This window comes from Platalea leucorodia (genome assembly GCF_965183815.1).
Source record: "Platalea leucorodia genome assembly, chromosome: 3".
Lineage (NCBI taxonomy): Eukaryota > Metazoa > Chordata > Aves > Pelecaniformes > Threskiornithidae > Platalea > Platalea leucorodia.
In genome coordinates, this window is record NC_138825.1 from 47,912,702 (window position 1) to 47,932,760 (window position 20,059).

The window sequence follows — 20,059 nt, forward strand, 5'->3', positions numbered from 1 at the left end:
CCTGCTGCTGCTACTCCTACCACCAGCTGATGACATTTGTGTGAGAGCGCCAGGGAGTGCGTGAGAACTGCTCCTCCTGCACCAGCTGCCTGCGCCGTGCCCCTGCTGCTGCTCCTACCAACAGCAGCTCCCCACCCTCTCAGCGTTTGGGGAAAAAGATTACTTTTCTTATTTGCCAACATTAACTGAAGACTGAGAAGAGAACTCGAAGTTCACAGTCCTCTAATATCATTGCAGCAGAGGTTACTGACATCGTGCTTAGAAGGCCTGAGTTGAACTGGGTAAGCCCGCTTGAAAAGAGCAAGAGAAGTGCTACAGCACCCACACCACTAATGTATAATGTTTTTTTCTAACAATTTTAGAAATGTCTTTGCTAGAAGCCATCATCATAGACTTACCTCATATCATGCCTTTTTCTGCTCTAGAAACACAGGGCTTTAGCCTGTGGACCACAAGTTCAGGCTGATCTCTGTGCTCGTGTGCATCCTCATTAACTACAGAAAGAGGCTTTGCAAGAAGGAAAGTGTGCGCACAGGAGCAGTTTGCAAATCTAGACCCCGAGACTGTATATCCTGCTGAAGAGTTTTTATTTACAGGAAGTAAAATACATAGGTCTTGTATATGAAATGCAAATTTCCAGTTCAAATTATATCTAATTAAATAATAATAAATAAATAATCAGGATGCAAAAATACCTTTATGTTTTAAAGAAATACTACTAGTCCTCTGAGGCCTCTTTGTGGATTCAATTTTTTGATAGAGGCGTGAACTTTATCCTCTGCACTTTGAAAGCTGCACAACCTATTTTCAGGAACATACTAAAAAACCCCACAACTCCACCCTACTCTATGGAATTTAGAGGGTTCAAATTCTGTTAAAAGGATGAATAGCTTCTATCGCACTTGAAATGTGAGGGCAAGTATCTGAACATGCCAGATGTCAGCAGACACAAATGAAGGCCAGAACCATACCCACTGGCAAAGCTGCCTCACTATCTTTGTTTCTAGAAACCAAGGAGAAAGGTAAAGATATGATAATAATTTGACAATTCTTTACTTGCGCTACTTTACATGTCATCTGTATCTCAACGCACTAAATACTACACTTCATTTACAAATGGGTTCCTTTAGTAGGATTTTCAACAACATTCTGGGGACATGCTTTTTCAATGAAAAAAATTTGTATTAATAATTTTTACTTAGGTTAAGGTTGTTCTTATGCATTTAATTTTTTTCCTAATCTGTTGCCTTCTTCCTGTGGTTGAGCTGAATACAGAAGATATGACTATGGCTAACATTTTGAAATATAAATTTAAAAAGAAATAACTTAAAAATTACATAAGACATTCACCCCCCCCCCCCCAAGAACATACCTGTTTCTGTTATAAAAAGGAAAACACAACACTCGCGACAGGTTAGTATTTGCTAATTTCTAGTTAAAATTAATCAATTGAAGAACAATAATTAAAAATCAATGAAATTTGACCCAAGCAATAAACTGCTGGAATTCAAGTAGCAGTGATCAAAATCTGAGTACTTTCCTAGTTTAACCGGTTCTTTTTAGATACATTTGAACTCAGTCAGTATACTACTTCTTACGTTACCTGCCCCAAACCCACCTGTATCTTAAATGATCAAATATTTAACCATAGGCAATGCTTGAGCAATAAGGGCAGCAGGTAGATCCTATCTTGGGAACTTGTCATTAAAACAGTAAGGCTTAGCTTTGCCTGGGAGAGGTAAGGCACATTGTGTTCCAAATATAAAGAGATGAACTGTCAACTGATGACAACTCCACTAAAGTTAAACTCTCTGAAATGGAAAGTATCACTAAACAAATTCTTTCAACCAAAAGACAGAGTCCTTTCTTGAATTCCAGATCTTCCTGCCTTCAGCCATTAGTATAAATTCCCGGTGTGAGCTGTCAAAAGATGCTGAAACCCCTGTGCGTTGGACCTATATGCTCTGTTCTTGAGCAAAGATAACCCGAACTGGTGCAACGGTGGTAAATTTAAGGAGTGTTATCCTACACAGATGGGTTGGTAAAACAGTACATTTCCTTGGCATCAGTCAGCCTTAAGCAACAGGCTGCTGGGAGAGTAGTACATCACCTGCTTCCTCGACCTGTCAAACTGAGGGGTGAGAGGAGCACCAGTATTTTGAAAACACAACTAAGGTTTATTCTGATAAAAGATTACGGCTTAAATTAAGCTCTTCCTGCTTAAACAAGGTGTGTGCAAAGGAAAATGAGATCCTATAAGGGCATCTGCTGCAACAGAAACTAGAAAAACCAGTTTTTAAACACTTCTAAGGCTTCACAGTAAATATTTAGCAGTAAACAACCCAATTGTTTAGTGTTTATATGTTGAGGAAAGTTTATTTACTGGGTTTTATCAGGAGTTTGATGTAAAATGATACTTCTCTGTGGAACAACACTGTTATTTACATTAAAGCAAAAACTCCAATGGAGTCCACCTAAAAAAAGCTTAAAAATTTCTTTTACCTTTAAGCACCCTACAAATAATAACACAAAAGTACTACTGCTAACCAATCTGCAACCAGATAAAAATCTCCTTCAGTTCCAAAAAGATTTCTTCTCATTTCTTGTTTAATTTTCCAAAATATCAGCCTTTATCAGAGCTCTTAATCATATCTACAACAAAACCCAGCATAAATGACATTTCTGTGATGATTAATATCACCAGTTAAAAGGTTTAGTCCCTTCAGCTTATTCGTACACAGTTATGTAATGGACAGCACGCTAGCACCTGCAAAAAAGATTAAAATAACATTACTTTTCTTATTCCAGCCACAACTGCTCGACTCTGATCTAAATCATTACTGGGCTAATGACAGTCCATAATACATGTGACATTTACAGAACATTCCCACCAATTTTGAGTGATCATCATCAGGCTAACCATCTGACTGTAGCCCAGCCAGCAGCCACATCCTTTCTATAAAAGTTAATGGATTCACTAGGATTTTAATTTTTACCATCTTACATACGTGCTCATGTTTTTGGTGACTTATCTTTGAACCTCCTCACCTTTCCCTCATATAGATAATACTGGATTTATTTGGTAGCAAAATATATTTTATTTGTTTGTGACTCTGAAAACTCTTATGATCACATTTTCATTCCTTTTTTTTTCCCCCCCCATATGTTAGTTAAATGTTGTGGAATTATGAGAAGGGGCAGTATTGGTAGCTCCATCTGCCTTGCAACTAATAACGTTAGTCCCTGATGGGGGACAAACTGCTGACAGACTCCTGGTACGTCTGCACCAGGAACTGATGGGCTCCTCTGTGTGCGGTATCACTGGCACCTGAAATGGTTCAGTAATGATTTGAAATTTTTTCCCATGCCTGTAGCAATGTCTCCCTCTCACATGGATGCCCTAATAATGTGATGTCACTTTATAGCTTCCTTCTGTTGGGCAATTGAGAGTGCCTTTCCCTTCTCCCCAGCTGTCTATTTAAAACAATCGGCAGTAACTTATTTCTCTCAAAGACTCCTACATCTCTGTCAAATGTGGCTAAAATTAGCCAACATATTCAAAAGTTATTAGAGGACACAGAGAAAAATTTAAAAAACATACAAAAGATCACTTCCCTCTCGTAGTTCCCGTAACTTTCCATTGTAAGCCTTCAAAGATCAAACTTTTTCCACTCCCTTACTTTCTGACACTCACTACGTATTTCTGTATTCTACTCTACAGTGACTTGCTCCTTTACCAAAATCTTTAAAATGAGGGGCTTCATTTGCCACTGCCTGCATCTTGACCATACTCCTGATCTAAAGCCCTTATCCACACCTTACCCCAGGCCTTTCCCTGTGTTTAATCATAGGGCTGGTCCATAGAACAAAGTTGCAGGAGTAAAGTTCCATCACCAACACAACTACTCAGCAGAGCGTGCTTGGCTACCTCTGCTAATGCAGTGTGTCCTTTCACAGCCGCAGACTATATCGGCAAATGATAGCTGGTTAGGCGTGCAGCTGCTCAGTGCGCTGCTGTCTGGTGGCCTGTCTTCTGGACATTTTTCGCAGCATACTGTGAAACTGTTGCCGTGGATTAAGACATCATAGTGACTACAAAGAAATTTTGATAGGTGGGAGTTCACTGCTAAAACTGTCCAAGGCTTAATTAGCCAAACTTAAAAATTAGTTTTGTTTTTCTTCTTCCCAGAGTCAGAGTAGATGTTCAAGATCTATTTAATTGTCCTAATGTCCTAACCATTCCCTCTCTTAAGCTGTTTTGAGTATATACTTTTTAAGGGCCTGATCTATTTCCCACTGAAACCAAAAGAATGACCAGTGAACTTCAGCAGAATTAGATTAGGCAAAATTCATTATGTCTGAAGCTCTGCAGCTTCCAGAAACATTATGACAACTGTTACTAATGTCATGTCTGGTATATAAGCTCTTCAAATAAAACTGTCACTGAACCAGGATGGTTAGTATACAGAATTCCAGGAGAACAAATACCGTTTGCCAGTGCAATATAGGTTTTGTTGGGGTTTTTTTTCCTCCTAGGGTTTCTTTGTATTGCGAAGCAGCTGCACAATAAGATTGTTGATACTACGGTTCACCTTTTGAAGTGATATGGTCCAAGGTAAACAGTTCTGGCTAAGGAATTTTCAAGGTGTTAAGTCCACAGGTTGAGGAAGAAAAGAACTGGTCTGCTTCTATTTCACGACAATCCCGAGGTCCGAGACAAATCAAACCACGAATCAACACAGCAGTACCTCAGATGACCTATGAAAGGAACTGCCAACCTGCAACCTGTGATCAGGTATGTTCGAGATACTAGGAACTGATGTGTAATTAAGCTGCAATAGAGTATCCACTTCCAGAACACTTATTTATTTTGGAATGGAAAACTGCCATACATGGCTTGAAAGTTATTACCTTTTGGCACAAGAACATCAGCCCCATGCTGTAGCCTAGATGAATGCATACAGTGAAATTAGAGAATGCTTGTTTGGTGCATACAGCTGTTGCATAAAGACGGTCTTCTGAGCTATTAAAAAACTGACTACAAATAAAGGTGTTAAAGAAAATAACATTACTTACATGTAATATTCTACATCTCTCTTGGATCAGCACCATGTCAGAGCAAATTGAATATAAATAGGGAAACAGTTTATGTGAGAGTAACTTGGCCATTTTTAAAGGTGTACTTAACATGGAGAAGAATGCTGTTTAAAAGAAAATGCGTGCTCTGTAATAAACCAAACTTTGGGATCTCAGCACTTCAGCCAGCATTGGATTCTGCAGGTGCTTTGCTGATGAAATAAGTATTCACTGACATTCCAGCCTCAGGAACAGATCCACAGCCATTTTAACAAAAGGTACCTATTTTCTTTGGCACAAGGTGCTGTGCCAAAATAAACTTCCTGCAGAACCATTACACCTTTAGCCCTCTATAACTGAAAAATATTACTTGCCACTGTTGCTAGACTGAAGTACGCCTCTGTTGTATTGAAGCCTCAGTGTACATATACAACGTACAATTGTATAATTTTGCTAAAATGTAAACAACACTGAGCAGATTGAGGCATGGTTTTTCAAAAGTGTACTAGCATAGCTCTGCTTTTATTAAATTCAGTAGTAATACTCTCATTGACTTTAGTAGGAACTTATGGAACTTCAGTCCTAAGATAGAAAGATTTTCTGCCAAGATGTATTTCTGTATCCTATACACAGAAAGTAAATAGAAAACTATTGCTAAATAGGAAATGATAGTTAGGTATGCATTAATTGCCCTTGCTAAAACCAATACATACATGTTTTCCTATTTGGCAAGGAATCGAATGTCTCTTCTTTTAAATCTATCAGGGGAATATACAGCAACCTAGCTGAATATAAGATACCTTTTTAGTTAATGTGCATATGCTTCCTGCTAGTGCTGGTGTGACACTAGACACGCTGATTAGATTCCTAAACAATTAACTAAGTCTCCCCATAAATCACTAATTTTGTTTGGAGGTAACACACAACCACCTTTACACATCTGGTGTTCATTGTCCCTGTGTGTTGATTCCTCACTTATAACACTGGGAGAGAATTGTCTTAATGAGTGACGATGTCTTGAGGTGCTAAGATATAATGCCGGTAAGGGATGTTATAATGTACATGTATCGCTTTTCTCTTAATGCAGCTCCATTTCTTTATAAAAAGCTCCTTTAACCACATCTCAGCTATTGTTCAGCGAACGTCAAATGAAATAATCCCAAAATAAAAGGTGAAGGGGAGAAGAATATACATGCAACATCAATATTAATGTTAAGAATATCTCAAAAATACACATTCATACAGTTGTTCTGGCTAAAGAACTTCTATTATTGAGCATGAGTGTTACAAGTAAGAATTAAAATACGAGAAAGAACTGAACAATTTGACCAAAGTCATAGAGGAAGCAACAGATAGGAACTGGACACTGTCTTGACTTTTAACCCCTGGACAATGACAATGTCAATCAAGAATACACTTGAAAAGAAAGGGAACAAATCAGTTCTTGGTTAGCCTGGCTGTTTCCGATTTCTGCAAGATGAACATTTCTCCTACAGTACTTTGAAAAATTCCAGTACATCCCACAAAGCACTGTAACCATATGCCTAATGGCTTGCTTTATCTTCTTGCTCCATCCACCTATAAATGGCTCACTAGGTCATTTCAGAAAACATTTTTGCTTCTCCAAAGTTACACGTAGCCATCTGCCCCTCCAGGGAAAGCCTAGACAGATGTGCAGCTTGCAGTCCTGCTCAGGCGTGACAGGGGCACGCAGGCAGGTGCAGGCAGGCCTGAGCAGATGACAGGCAGGTGCACGCGTGCCACCGCTTCCTGACGGCACGCTCCCTTCCCTCCTCGGCTCCAGCCCCGCACGTCACCTGCCCTGTGGGGACACAGGTCAGCCCTTAAAGGCAATGGAGAGCAGCCCCACCTACGCCATGCAAACACCACCTCCAGCCCTCGAGTACTGCTCGTCCTTTCTAAACATACGATATGCAAGGAAGTGAAAACTATTTATCTCATGAGTAAATGTACACTTTGACCAACACAAGCTTGGCAGGAAAATGTCAACTGATACTAGAAATTATTTTCTTCCCTCTCTGTAATAAGTTATCTCTGACTTTTTCAAAGCTGTCAGTTTCCTTAATATTTTGGGAGAGGTTTATTACTCTCACTACCAATAACTACATTTCACCTTCTGCAGTACTATTGAGCATGGATTAAAAATTAACAGTAATTTTGTCTTTTACCTTAAACATCATGAAAAATTCTTTATGCTATATAAAGCTTAAAAGCAATTTATAACTGAAACATTGCTCCTATTTCCTTGCTGTTGAAACCTTGCTAATAAGCTACATGGGAGTTAACGGGAAAACTCGCAGAAAAGCAGACTCGTACAATTATGGAGAAAAATGAAAGACTGTCTTCCATGAAAAGGAGTATGAATCCTCTAGTTTAAGGCCCTTGCTCAAAATCTTGCTCAAGATTTTCTCTGTAAGCAAGCTGCGTCCAACTAAATGAATGCATTTTTCTCAGAAGGTAGGAGAGCTGATCTAGTCATGCTGGGGTTTGTATTGGTGCCAGAGACACACAAGAGAATTCACACAGTTATCTAAATTCTCATACTTGAGCTTATGTCAAATGTACAAAATGTTCAGGGAAACAGACTCTAATAATACTAATAAATATACCCAATTTGGTAATGAAGAAAATGGGGGGGGGGGGAAGCAGGGCAGAACAGCAATCTTATCTGGAGGTTGAATATGTTAACCTAAGAAAGTTTTTTTTTTTTTAAATACATTTATGAACCAACAGCAGCAAAGAAAGGTAGAGCCAGTTGTCCATGCAAGAGGACCAAGAAAACTTGCATTTCTTCAGAGCTTCAAAAGATGCTTATAAAAATAGCAACAGATTTAGAGATGGGACTTTCAAAAAATACCGTCAACAGTGACTAACTTCAGCTCCTGAGATTAGCTGCATTTGCACTAATGCTTGATCCATGCAAATGTAATACTTCACTCTCAGCAACAGAATGGGGGAGCCATACCCACCACTTCAAAGTCATTAGAGAAAACAAATAGGTTCTGCGGTACTGAACTAGGCATGCAGGCCCAGGAGGCCAAAACACAGTTATAAAGAGAAAAGCAGGGTATGGAAGTCTGAATACATTCAGCGTTAATATACAGATTTAATATAAGCAGGTTCATTTGATGCAACTTTCTCTTGATTAATCATGTAATTTTTTTTTTAGTGTTTTAAACCAAAACCAATTTAGCTGCTGGAATACTTAAACTGTTTCTATTTGGAGTAGTCCATTTAAGACTATCTTGAGGAAATGAGAAGAAAGTTATACTTCTGAGGCTGAACAGAACCTTGCTGACTTTTGTTCCAGATTAGCCCAGAACACTGAGAAAACCTGAAGACCGCAGATGAGAGAATGGGCTGGGAAGCAATGCCAAGATCGGTAAACCACCTCTATCCCCCCCATTCCCCATCCCCTGCCAATTACAATCTCACCTATCATTTTAAAAACACTTTTGACAGATGCAAATTTTGTGGGAATATAAAGCCTCGATTCAGTAAAGCATTTAGGAATGCACTCAAATTCCACTTCAGTTAATACCAACATACATCACAGAAGCAAGTCCTAAGTATGTAAGAGAGGTTTATCTTTGAGATCTTTACAATATTCGTACTTGTATTTTATGTTTTCCTCAATCCAATTAGACTTCAAGCAACTATTTATTAGGAAACAGTCACACAGGCACAATAAACATACACTCCCTGGGGGAGAAATGATTTTTTTTTTTTTTTTTTAAACAATTGTATTTTGAAAAATACAGATAGCTCATAAAGCCTGTTCAGAGTCTGTCTGAGAAGTATGACATCTAATGGTGTTGACAAACGTAGCTTGGCTTGCCAAATAGGTCAGAAGATTGAAATTCTGGAATGTTCAGAATCTGGGTATTATTTATGCTTTTCTGTCCGCATGGCAAGGGAGAAAGAATACTGAGTTTAAAAATACAGAATAGATTTAGCAACATCCTTCTGAAATTTGCAGGACCCTAACCAAGATACCGACACAGTGCTCTAAAACATACTGCTTTTTTGCATGCATGTGGCTAAGTATCCCTCAGGAAAATATTCAGGAAAAAAATATCTTATGTAATATTGGTATAATACTATTACCAAGCTAACTCTGCTTCCATGACTGTACAACGGAAAATATTCGAAGGCTCCACACAACTACAATTCTTGCTAAAGCTACTTCTGCCTGTCAGACTAATTAAATAGTTCGCTGAGTATTTTTTTATTATTATTCCAAAAGGTAATTAAGTAATACTTAATATGCATTTTGTGAAAGTTCATTTGCAATCAAATTGCAAAGACTCTCTGGAGCTTATCATTTAAGATCTAAAATGACCACGCTTATTTTGTATCAGTAATACTGAAGTCAGTAATACTAAAATCAGTAATACTTGAATCAGTAATAACTGAAAGCACTTGGAAAATTGAAGGAATACACTTCAGTGCTTGACTTTCTTATACCTCAAACACAGCCAAACTGTTCCTTTTACGGGTGGCACAAAAGATGTAATTAGTCCAAAGCAGATATTCTAGCATAACTGGATATTTTATGGCAAAGCTATAAAGAGCTTGCAAATGCCCTAAATTCCAGCAGTGATGTGTATGTCCACCCATACATCTGCTACTAACTTCGAGTTCATATTTTCTGAGATACATTTCACTTTTTAAAAGCATTTAACAGGACCCAAATTTCATCTACTAATTTCCAGGTGTATTTCCTTTTTAACCAAATTTTCCCATCTCACCTTTGGCCACAACTTTCAGAAAAGATGTGATTCACAACTTTACACCTTCGACACAAATTTTTCATATATTCACATACTTAGAGAAAACTTAGAAAAAATGTATTTGTGTTTATGAGTCATTATGGCCTCTCCCGTTTGGGCAGTATTTTACATGCATTACAGGTGAAAGATGATCCATAATTGCACTTGTAAACAACCACGGCCAGTGCAATATAAGAAACAAGACTGCAAGCATAACTGCTGGTGCCTCTTTTTCTCCGTGATGGCCTCAAAGTTAGACTGATGGCTCTCTGGGCTTTTTGCCAAAACCACACACCAGATTAAAATAGAAAGAAGGGAAATAGGCAACCTGGGGTCCAAAATTTAATTCTGACCTTATGTATAAGCTCTACGGGAGGTTTGGGCAAAGCAGAATGTTAATCTACCATATAAGGGGGGCACAAGGAAACTAGAAAAAAATTATGAGAAAAAAGAATGTATAAAATCTCTTGTCTCTCGCATGCACATTTTGGTATTTTGAAACCATCGATCCTGAAAAATAATCAACTCTTCATGTATAAACATTATGTTATTCTCAGAAAGTAACTATTTAATGCGCATTTTAGTTATATGTCTACAGCCTGCTTGCTTTCAGCATGAGATAAACTATTTTTTTTATGGCTTTAACCTACTTTATTCAAACCATGGACATTTCTGTTTCATAAATTTGTGGGTTTATGGATCTCATTAAGTATGAAATACGGATAGCATATCAGAAAGTAGATTTGAAAGTGAAGGCTGAAAAGTTCTCTTCATCCTATCAGAAGAGCAGGGTTTATTTACATTTTTCTCTCATACTTCACAGTGGAAGTTACGTTTTCTTCTGCTAAAACATATTTGCTAATGGACTCTTTTGCAGAAACAGAGCAATTCTTTTTCTTTATCAAATCAGTATTCTTCACAGAACTGTTTACAAGGAGTAAACATTTTTTTCTACATTTAAAATTATAATATAGTGTTAAGTCCAAAATTGCAAATGAGCAAACATTTTCATAAAATTTTGCAGATGCTGACTAAGTTTAACACAGCTTCCTTGAAAGCTCTGTTATTAAGTTGTTTCTAGGGATCACGTTTAACTTCTCAGTGGAGAAGAAAAAGTATGGTAAACAGATTAAACTCTATTCCTCTGTCTTCCTACTATAAAACCCATATATTAATTAGCTGCGTGCTAGTGTAATTCATTACACTTGGATCCTTCAGTTTTAAACACAAGATACCTAGAAAATTAAGCTGTTAAATATCTACTGATAGCCTACTTACTAACTATTAAAATAACAGCATAGCTCAATTTTGTAAAACTACTAAATAAACATAGTAATGAGTAAAAACAGTTTAAGCTATTCTGAGATGGAATCTTGAAAATGAGATGCTTGACTTACAATGCTCAGAAAGCTTGCTTTATTGATCATTATTTTTAGGATATTTATGTAAGATATTCTGTTAGTTTACTCTCCTGTCCTTCCAAGAGAAAATTCACAGGACATTATTAAGTTCATCTACGCATCACATTTCAGAAGCACAGAAACAAGAAACAGACCATTTTTTACTCTTCCCGTGAAGTGAGATTAACCTCATACGAATCTTCAAATTGGTCTTGGTGCTACCACAAAATTACAGGTGGCTTATATATGAAGAAAAAAAAGGATTTTTATGACAATTAATGCAACATAACATCCTCTCTTGATATAGCTTGACAAGTCAGAGATACATAATAAGCTAAGAAACAGCAACTATTTTCCACTGGGAGATCCAGGTCATCAAAACACAGGAAGGGAGGTTAATTTGAAGGCAACAGGGGAAAGTTTTGAAACTGTTATTCACCTATTCACAACCTCAGAAGGGAAACAGGCCAAAATCTTTCCTCACTATTCTCTTCAGAGGGATTTATTCTCGCTCAAACTACTACCAACGGCCCTACTGCAAATTTCAATAGACTAAGACAAGGAAATGCTCTACAAAATAGCCTGATACAAAAATTTCAACTGCATTATAAGAATCTTTTGTTGTTTTTTAGCACAGCAGAAGGCATTATGTGTCAGTGCATGAAGTGCTTACATAAGCAGCAGAATGATCTAACTTTGGAAAGTACTTGCCAATAGCACACACAAGCCAGTTCCAACAACATACTGTCCGCTTCATAGAGTAGATACATGATACAGCGTAAGACCAGCTTCATGTTTCATGTATTTTTATGTCAACAGTGGAAGAGCAGACAATATCTGGTCTGCCATAAGCTTTGTGAGAAACTTACAAAATTTTATGAACAGCTTTGAATTAGTAGAATGATTGCTGCTAAGTAGTAGAATGATTGCTGCTAAGTAGTATGCATTGATTAATATTACGTGTTTGGATGCAACACGCAGATTTATAATTTCATAGAACCACAACACAAATATACCACACAAAGACATCTAATTCAAACAGAATAAACTTCCAAGCATTTTAGAAACTTACATAATAGTACCTGTAAGTGCACCTATAAACGAATTGTTTTGACACTCCCTGCTTATGCTTGGCTTCCTTTATGCTTTTACTGTATGACTGCCACAACAGATTTGATAAAATAATGATACTGTCAATGTTAAGTGCAACACTATGTGGAATAACGTCTTCGACAGAAATAAATCCTACATTTTTGCCGTTTTCCATATTGCCTTCATCTCATTGCTTCCTTTTTGTTACACAGATCTAACACTTCATCAGCTGCAAAACAAATTTGTGTTGAATTCGGAAAAAATTGATAGGAGGCTGGACTTTATCTGTTATAATGAATCAAATAATGAAATTGGAATCACACCAGTTTTGTTATTTTGGTCCCCATGCACTAGAAACCAATGGATAATAACATGAGTGGTTGATTTACCTTGCTATCAGAAAAAAGTACTTTTAAAATTCTAACATGGACTGTTCAAAGTAACAGAGGATTTATTGGAAATATAAGTAAGATTTTCAGACTAAAGATACGTTAAGGTTCCAACCATTTCTAACCCTTTCCCCCTTACTTTTAAGTAAACCCACAATTCAAATAGCCATTGACATGTGCAGTCTGTGCTGTACACAGCTAATACTTTGAATACAACCTCATGCTAAGAGATTGAAAATACTCTTGTATAATTAGATATGCAAGAAGAACTATTTAGATGGTTTCACTGTAATAACTATCTAGGAACCTGCTTTTCCACATGTGGATTCAAGAAGACAGGAAGGAGAAAACCAGATTTGCACAGAGTATATAAAAATTTTAAAAAGGACTCCTGAATAATTACAGGATAGAGTGATCCAAAAGGTCTTCACTACAGTAGGCCACATTAGGTACCAAGACATTTTTTCTGGTTCGGTTTATATTACGTTTATGTTCTCTCACAAGTAGTAATACCAAACTTTATTTAATGTAGTGATTTTCATACAACTTATATCTCAAAACAGTATCCTCCTCAGGAAAAAAGAATGAAGCAATGTTGCAAGACAGGATTCACCATTACAAATTTTCCATCAGCTGGAAGTCTGGAAGCCAAGTCAGGAAGAAACCTGAGACTAATGCACTCACCCCTAGGACTGCAACCACTAGAAAATGTCCTTTCTATTCTATTTTTTTTATGTGATTAACAAATGTAAGTATTCACATGAACTGTAGCACATTAAAAGCCTACATATTTACCAGGACCCTCGGTTCCTGTATCTGAAAAAAATGGATGCAGAAGACTTTTCCGCAAAACTATCTATCCCAAAATTACCATGAATATTTTATGTTACTCAATTATCCCAGTCCATACCTGCAAACCTGCCAGTTGAGCAGCTGACTTCCCTTTGAGGCAGAGAATGAGTGCCAAAAATGCATTTAGGTCCTCCAGAGAGAGGCTACTGACCTAAAACAGATGAAAAAATAACACATTATCTGAAGGCTCTGAAGAGCAACTTTCTGAAAATTGGCTTCTCTTGCTTAAGCACATCAAACTTAAATCAATGACCTCATGAAGTTACGAGCACCATGAATGCATTGTCTACTTCAAGACAACAAAATACTTACTTTCACAACTTGAATGAAGAGCATACCCCAACACCCGTGTATAATGTATATATGTGGATTTCCACACACCAAACAAAATGCCCACCCTTTATGTATTCCCTTCTCGTCTTCCCTTGGAGTTTCTTAATAACAGGAAATTTCTTCATCTCCATAACACTAAGCATAGTAAAACCATGAGATTTTTTTTTTTTTTAAATTGCTTTATAATCAAGACCCAGAATAAAAAACACCTCAATGAGCCACAGATCTGATGACCATTAGGATTTCTTTCAAATGCTTATGCCGTTATCTGTTGGAAACTTTAAAAATAATCTAAAATATTTCAATTACCTACTTTAAGCTAAACTTCAGGATTTAACAAAACATATTTGGATTCTTTTAGTTTTTTAGGCTACATATTGAAGTGGGAAGAACTCAAAACTATACGAAAACTAAACGTAAAATGTTCAAGTGGGCAAACATAAAGGAAAATTCTAAAGTCATGTAGACGTTCACTCTAATACTTCTATCAGATAAGGGATAATGGAGGCATTTACTGTTGTGAAAAAGTATTCTGAGATTCTATAGAGGCACATGGCCACCTCAAGAGAAAGACAGTGCCTCTAGACCAGCTGGGCTGATTCCCTGACAGTACCAGTCCAGTTCTGATCACTTGCTTCCTCTTATAAGAACACTATAGGTTATACATGTGCACCAAGACCAAATATCTGTTACAAATGTTGAGGCTATAAAGAGGGCTCTAAGTGAGATCCATAAAGCATTACAATGCTTTATCAATTGGAACTCGAGGGAAAGTTTCTCTTGCAAAATGTGGTAATGTGCATTGTGGGTTTACAGTACAGTTAAAAAGCTGCCTAAAACTCTGCATTGCCTTTCTTGTAACAGCTTGATTTTCAGGGAATGTTGTGTATATCCCATTTCAATCTGTTTCTATTAAGCCTATTAAAAATCAAGAAGTGACAAAAAAAATGGAGAGAAAAATTAACAAAAAAAGTATTGATGTAAACCAATAGAAAAAGAAAAAAAAACACTAAGAAGCCATCTATAATTACTTCATTCATTCATTTGCTTCGGAGGAGTAATCCATTCTTTCCTCCTCAAGATAAAAATTATTGAACCACTATGAAGAATTTTTTTTTCTTTTTAAATCAGGCCTTTCTGCTTATCCCACTGTAAAATACTTTGCCTTCTATGACTTTGTTAAAACTTGCATAAAGCACAAGAATGTGAGGGGCATCAGAAAAGTTTTAAGCTTTCAAAATGCTCCTTGGTATTCATTAACTGCACCTGGCTGCTAAGATCTGATAATGGCCCTACTCTACCCTGTATTTCAAGTCAGGTGTCACCTTTGTGTAGATGGCAACAAGAGATGTTTACTAAAGCTGCACATTTTATACACTGCAGTAACAGAAAAAGTAACTTTCATCTACAAAACAATTCTTAATACTTGCATAATTTTGTCCTAAGAAAAGTAAGTCAAAGATTGCTTGCAAGTACAACAGCAAGGAAATGCCCCCAACAGAGCAGATCAGCCAAAATGCTTATGAGTGTCAAAACACTTCTTTGGAGAAATATTTTATTCAGTAACCAAACCTGGTGAGTTATCACACTTCCATTGTCAGATTTCTTCCAAAACTGTAGGAGCTTGAAAGAGAAATTTCCCCTTTTGTTGGAGGCTCCACAGTTTGATATTTGAACTCATTCCCTCCTTTCCCTAACTTTAAAGACAGACCTATTATTTTATATTTTTTTCCACTATTTTTGTTCTTAATTTGGAAGTACCCTCACTGAAAAGATTACTCTTCAAATCAACACTTTCTTTATATAGTTAAGATTTCCTTATTGGAAATTTTTTCTCACTTTAAAAAAAAAAACACGCATCTGAAGTTTTTATTAAATACTCGCAGATAAATCTTGAGGAAACCAGACAGGTTGGTCAGTATGCTGGTTCCTGCAAAAAACTAAGTTTTAGGTTAGATTAAATGATAAGTAATGAAATTTTTAAGAAGTTTATTTCTCCTTCATATGAGCTGAAGGAAATGATGTTAGCCTGCTTCAAGGCAACCTAAAACTGCTCAACTTAAATCACCTTTAGGGTAACAATCCACTTTCCCTCTCTAATACAAATGTAAGACTAAAGTGTAAAGTAAAGACAAGAATGAGGCCACAGTTAGACAAGCATTGTTTTCTCAGCTATAAAACAAATGGAACCAGTATGGCCAGCTCAAAGCATGGCTGCTGACACTCTTGCTCTCATGTTAAACACCCCAAGAAAACAAATGGACAATATCAGAGAACTAACCAACGTTTAAAACAACTCAGCAACGAAAAACATTTTAATCCAAATCAATTCCCTAGTCTGGTTCACAGGGTAGATTGTGTCAGTGCAACTCAGAGGGCAGAAGAGAATCAGGCAAACGGGACAGGTGTTGAGAAACTGGCACTGCCATGAAAAACCCTCCATCAAACTAAGGCCATTGCATGATCTCTCTGCTATTATTCTTGTTGAAAACATGAGCTGCAAAACTGTTTTCATCTCTGTTTTTAACATTAGCCACTGAATAATAAGTTCTGAAAAACATATCCCTACCAAGTTGGGGGTTTTTTTTGTTGGTGTGGTTTTTTTTTTTTTTTTTTTTTTTTTCCCATTTTATTAATATGCTGTGATCAAGGCTCAGTAAATCCACGTTTCTGGAGGTGTTCTGTCCTGTTACTCCTCTTCTTAATCCCACTAAAGAAACCCTTCTCAAATAATTTAGTAATCATGCTATGAAAGGGCGTACAGGATAGCAGGATAAATAAATGAAACATTGAAAATAGATAAATAAATGAAATGGTGATTTCATATCCAAATATGAAAAACACTTGAAGTATGTTTAAAGCTAAATACATGATATGTATCTTGCTGAATTGAAACTGCAAGGCATTAAATGATGTTTAATGAGTTTTATCTTCAAAAAACTTTCCATTTATATTCTGATATAGAAAAAATAAAGAAAAAAAGAGCTATACGGATCATTTGTATAATATCCATATGTAATTCCTCAATGCATCATCCAAGTTTGAGCAAACACGTATGAAGGAACAAGAAAGGAAAAGTCAGGGAGAACTTGTTCTCATGTATCACACACCAGTATAAATCTGTTATTGAGGAAAGTCTGACAAAGCAAAACAAAAGACAAAATGCAGTTCAGTATAAGTGCAACAGAGCTTATCAGATTAGATAAAGGCATTGTAATTTTCTCATCCTCAGAGAGGAAAATCTTCTTGCGAGATCAGCATTTGAAAGGTGGCAAGTACAGACAATATATTAAATATCTAAAAGAAATTTAAATAATGAAGCAATATTGTATTTAATCTTGTGTTCCTTTTTATTACAATTAAGGTAGTCTGCAGGCTGCAAAATGTTTGGAATTATAACAGAACTGCTACCTAATGATCACCTATTACTCAGAATTTAATGAGAAGAGCCATATCCTCAGTTCTGGCTTGAAACTGAGTAGATTGACAAGATGGTGTGAAAAAATAGTGAGAGCTGACTAAATATTTATATTGTCTGTTTGCACAGCCTGCATAGTCACCTGAGGGAACGTCTTCTTTTGATGACACAAAGGAAACACAAAAAGAGAAGCTTTAATTTGCAAATAAAGCGGGGGAAATCCCTCAGTTTATACTCTTTCTGTTAAAATGCCCAAGGGGCTTTGTCATGGGCACGTGAGAGTTATGATTAACTACTAAAAAAACCCAAGTGTTTCTTCAACAGGATGATGCATGTTAAATGGAGTAATTAAAAATACTGTAATGCAGTACTATTATATTTGATCAACTATGCCTACAGTAAAGATTAAGAGAAAAATCCAGCACAGGCTAGCAAGAAACAGTTTATTAGTCAATCACATCTATCAGGGTTGACAGTTGAAGAAAAAGCAACTGTCCCAGTTACCTGCATCATAAGATAGGCCAACAAGCAGCAGAATGCTGCAACAGGTGCTTCTAGAGCTTGGAGCTCTTCCATCCCGTCCTGAAGGTGAAAGCATGCCAGAAACGTACTATACCGTTGCTTTTCGACGTCAGGTCCTTTGGCAAACCACAGTGTTTTCAAATTAGGTGTTCCACCTACAAAAGAAATCCATTATTTTATCTTGGCAGCAACAAGACAAAACATGCCTACCTCATTACAATCTGAAAGGAAACAACTGATCTGCTCTTGGCACTTGCAAGGACCACAGAGTTGAAAATAAAATGTATTTGACAAAACTTGGCATTTGGAAAAAAAAAAAAATTAATAAAAAAATTAAGGCCTGTAATTTAAACAAATTGTATTGAATACAGGCATGTTTAAGCAGAGTGGACTGAATTCAATTGTTACAACTATATAGACAACTCTGAGACATCAAGCTTTTACCCTTTGCAAGAACAAAGTTTGTCTACAAGTGTGTCCTTTCCCTTGGGGATCCACAGCATTAAACGAGGTTAGCTTCATCATAAAATAGTGATTCAGCAGAAAACAACCATATCTGTTTCTTCTCTCTTTCTCCTAGAGCTAGCGTAACCGGGGTCCTTGAAAGATCCTCGCATTGCCTCCCCCATAATCACCTGTTTTAATGAACAAACTGGTCACCTATGCCATTTGCTGGCAAACATGCATTCTCCACAAAACACTGCGCTGGTACGACGCCTCTGCAGTAGGTTCCAGTTTGGGAACAAAAATCAAGGCTAGCTGGTATTTTGCACTCCCTAAGCTACTGTATGAAATGCTGTTGCAAACATGCACAAAAGAATTGTCATCAGTTATGTATAATGTATCTTTCCACACTTTCTATAGTATCATTCACCCTGGTCTCTAAATCCTTAATGCTTACCCCATGTTGCCATCTTCCAACTTGTGATACGTGTGAACTAACGTAAAATTTGCTCCCCATTTAAATTACATTTAATCCTTTATCAAAATAAACACTAAGGCATGTGAAATAACAGAACAACTAACTGGTTATGCCTAAGAATCCCAATTAAAGACAGAATCCTCCCATAAAGTACTGCTGCTTCTGTAGTTAAATAAAACGAGGTGTGAATTTTAAGTGTGGACTAATTAAGCTACATTTGGTAACAACTTTTCTTTTTTGTGTGACACGCAGCAGCTGTAGTCCAGTTAGGAACACTTGGTGACAATAAATGGTTAAAATGACAATGTGCTGAAATCCACACAGACGATATTTATTTAACCAAGAATGCCCATTAACCAAATGGTACTAATTCTTTGGAGAGGGGGAAACTAGAAAAGAAGTTAGTATTTTCTTTCTTCATCTCCCTGATGGATGTTTCTTTTACTATTTTTAAGACTAACTCTCCTGTCAGAAGTTTTAACCATGTAAAGAACTACCATCATACAATCTGTAAGTTTCTAACCTTATTTTGTAGGGAAATATATATGTTAAGAAAAAAATACCAGTTGCTTGACTGGAATTGGAAACGCAGGTTAGTGATAACACAAATAGTGGCAGTGAGTGGGCCAGTACAGACAGCACAATAAAACTCAGATTACTGGTTTTGATACCGGTAATTGCTGCCTTAAGAAAAAAAAAAAGAACAGCAGAGACTGACTTCCAGGAAGAAAAGCAAAGATAACATGCATAAAACCAAAACAAAGCCAACTTTTCCTACCAAGGCTACGCAACTTTAATGTGCGAGACAATTTTTACATGGGTCAACTCAAATACTTTTGATGGTTTCTGCTTTCCAGAAGGTTCCCAACCAGCTGCATATGAAGAGATACGCCAAGAATCAGTTAAAGGAAAGTACTCTTTCCATCTGTACAGTTTTTTTAAAGTAATTGCATCCAGGGGTATACCTAATAATAGAAATCCTTCTTTCTTCAGAGTAAAACCATGAACTACATCAATAATCAAGATTACATATCTATATTGAGAGAGCTCAACAAAAAATTCAAGACATCTCTTCCATAAACAGTTTCTTATACTTTCAGAAACAACATCTACTTGTGCCTGGGAAAAAGAGGTACTGATGAATTATGAGTTATTTACTCTGGGAAAGAAAACTTGACGCTATCTCCTTTTGGAACATACCAACCAAAAGCATTATTTTTTTGAAAGGATCTCTTCTACAAGTAATTAAATTCCATGTAATA

General features: G+C 36.7%; 1 protein-coding gene across 4 annotated transcripts in view; it reads right to left on the reverse strand.

The window, feature by feature from the left end:
- The window catches only part of FAM120B (family with sequence similarity 120 member B), a gene marked incomplete at its 5' end in the record, with an annotated part of 54,536 nt that overhangs the window by 15,511 nt on the left and 18,966 nt on the right, over positions 1-20,059 (reverse strand). For all 4 annotated transcript variants that reach the window (XM_082305777.1, XM_082305779.1, XM_082305780.1 and 1 more), the window contains 2 exons: positions 13,661-13,753; positions 17,858-18,030. In XM_082305777.1, coding sequence (XP_082161903.1) covers positions 13,661-13,753; positions 17,858-18,030 — 266 coding nt within the window. The remainder of the gene's footprint in view (positions 1-13,660; positions 13,754-17,857; positions 18,031-20,059) is intronic.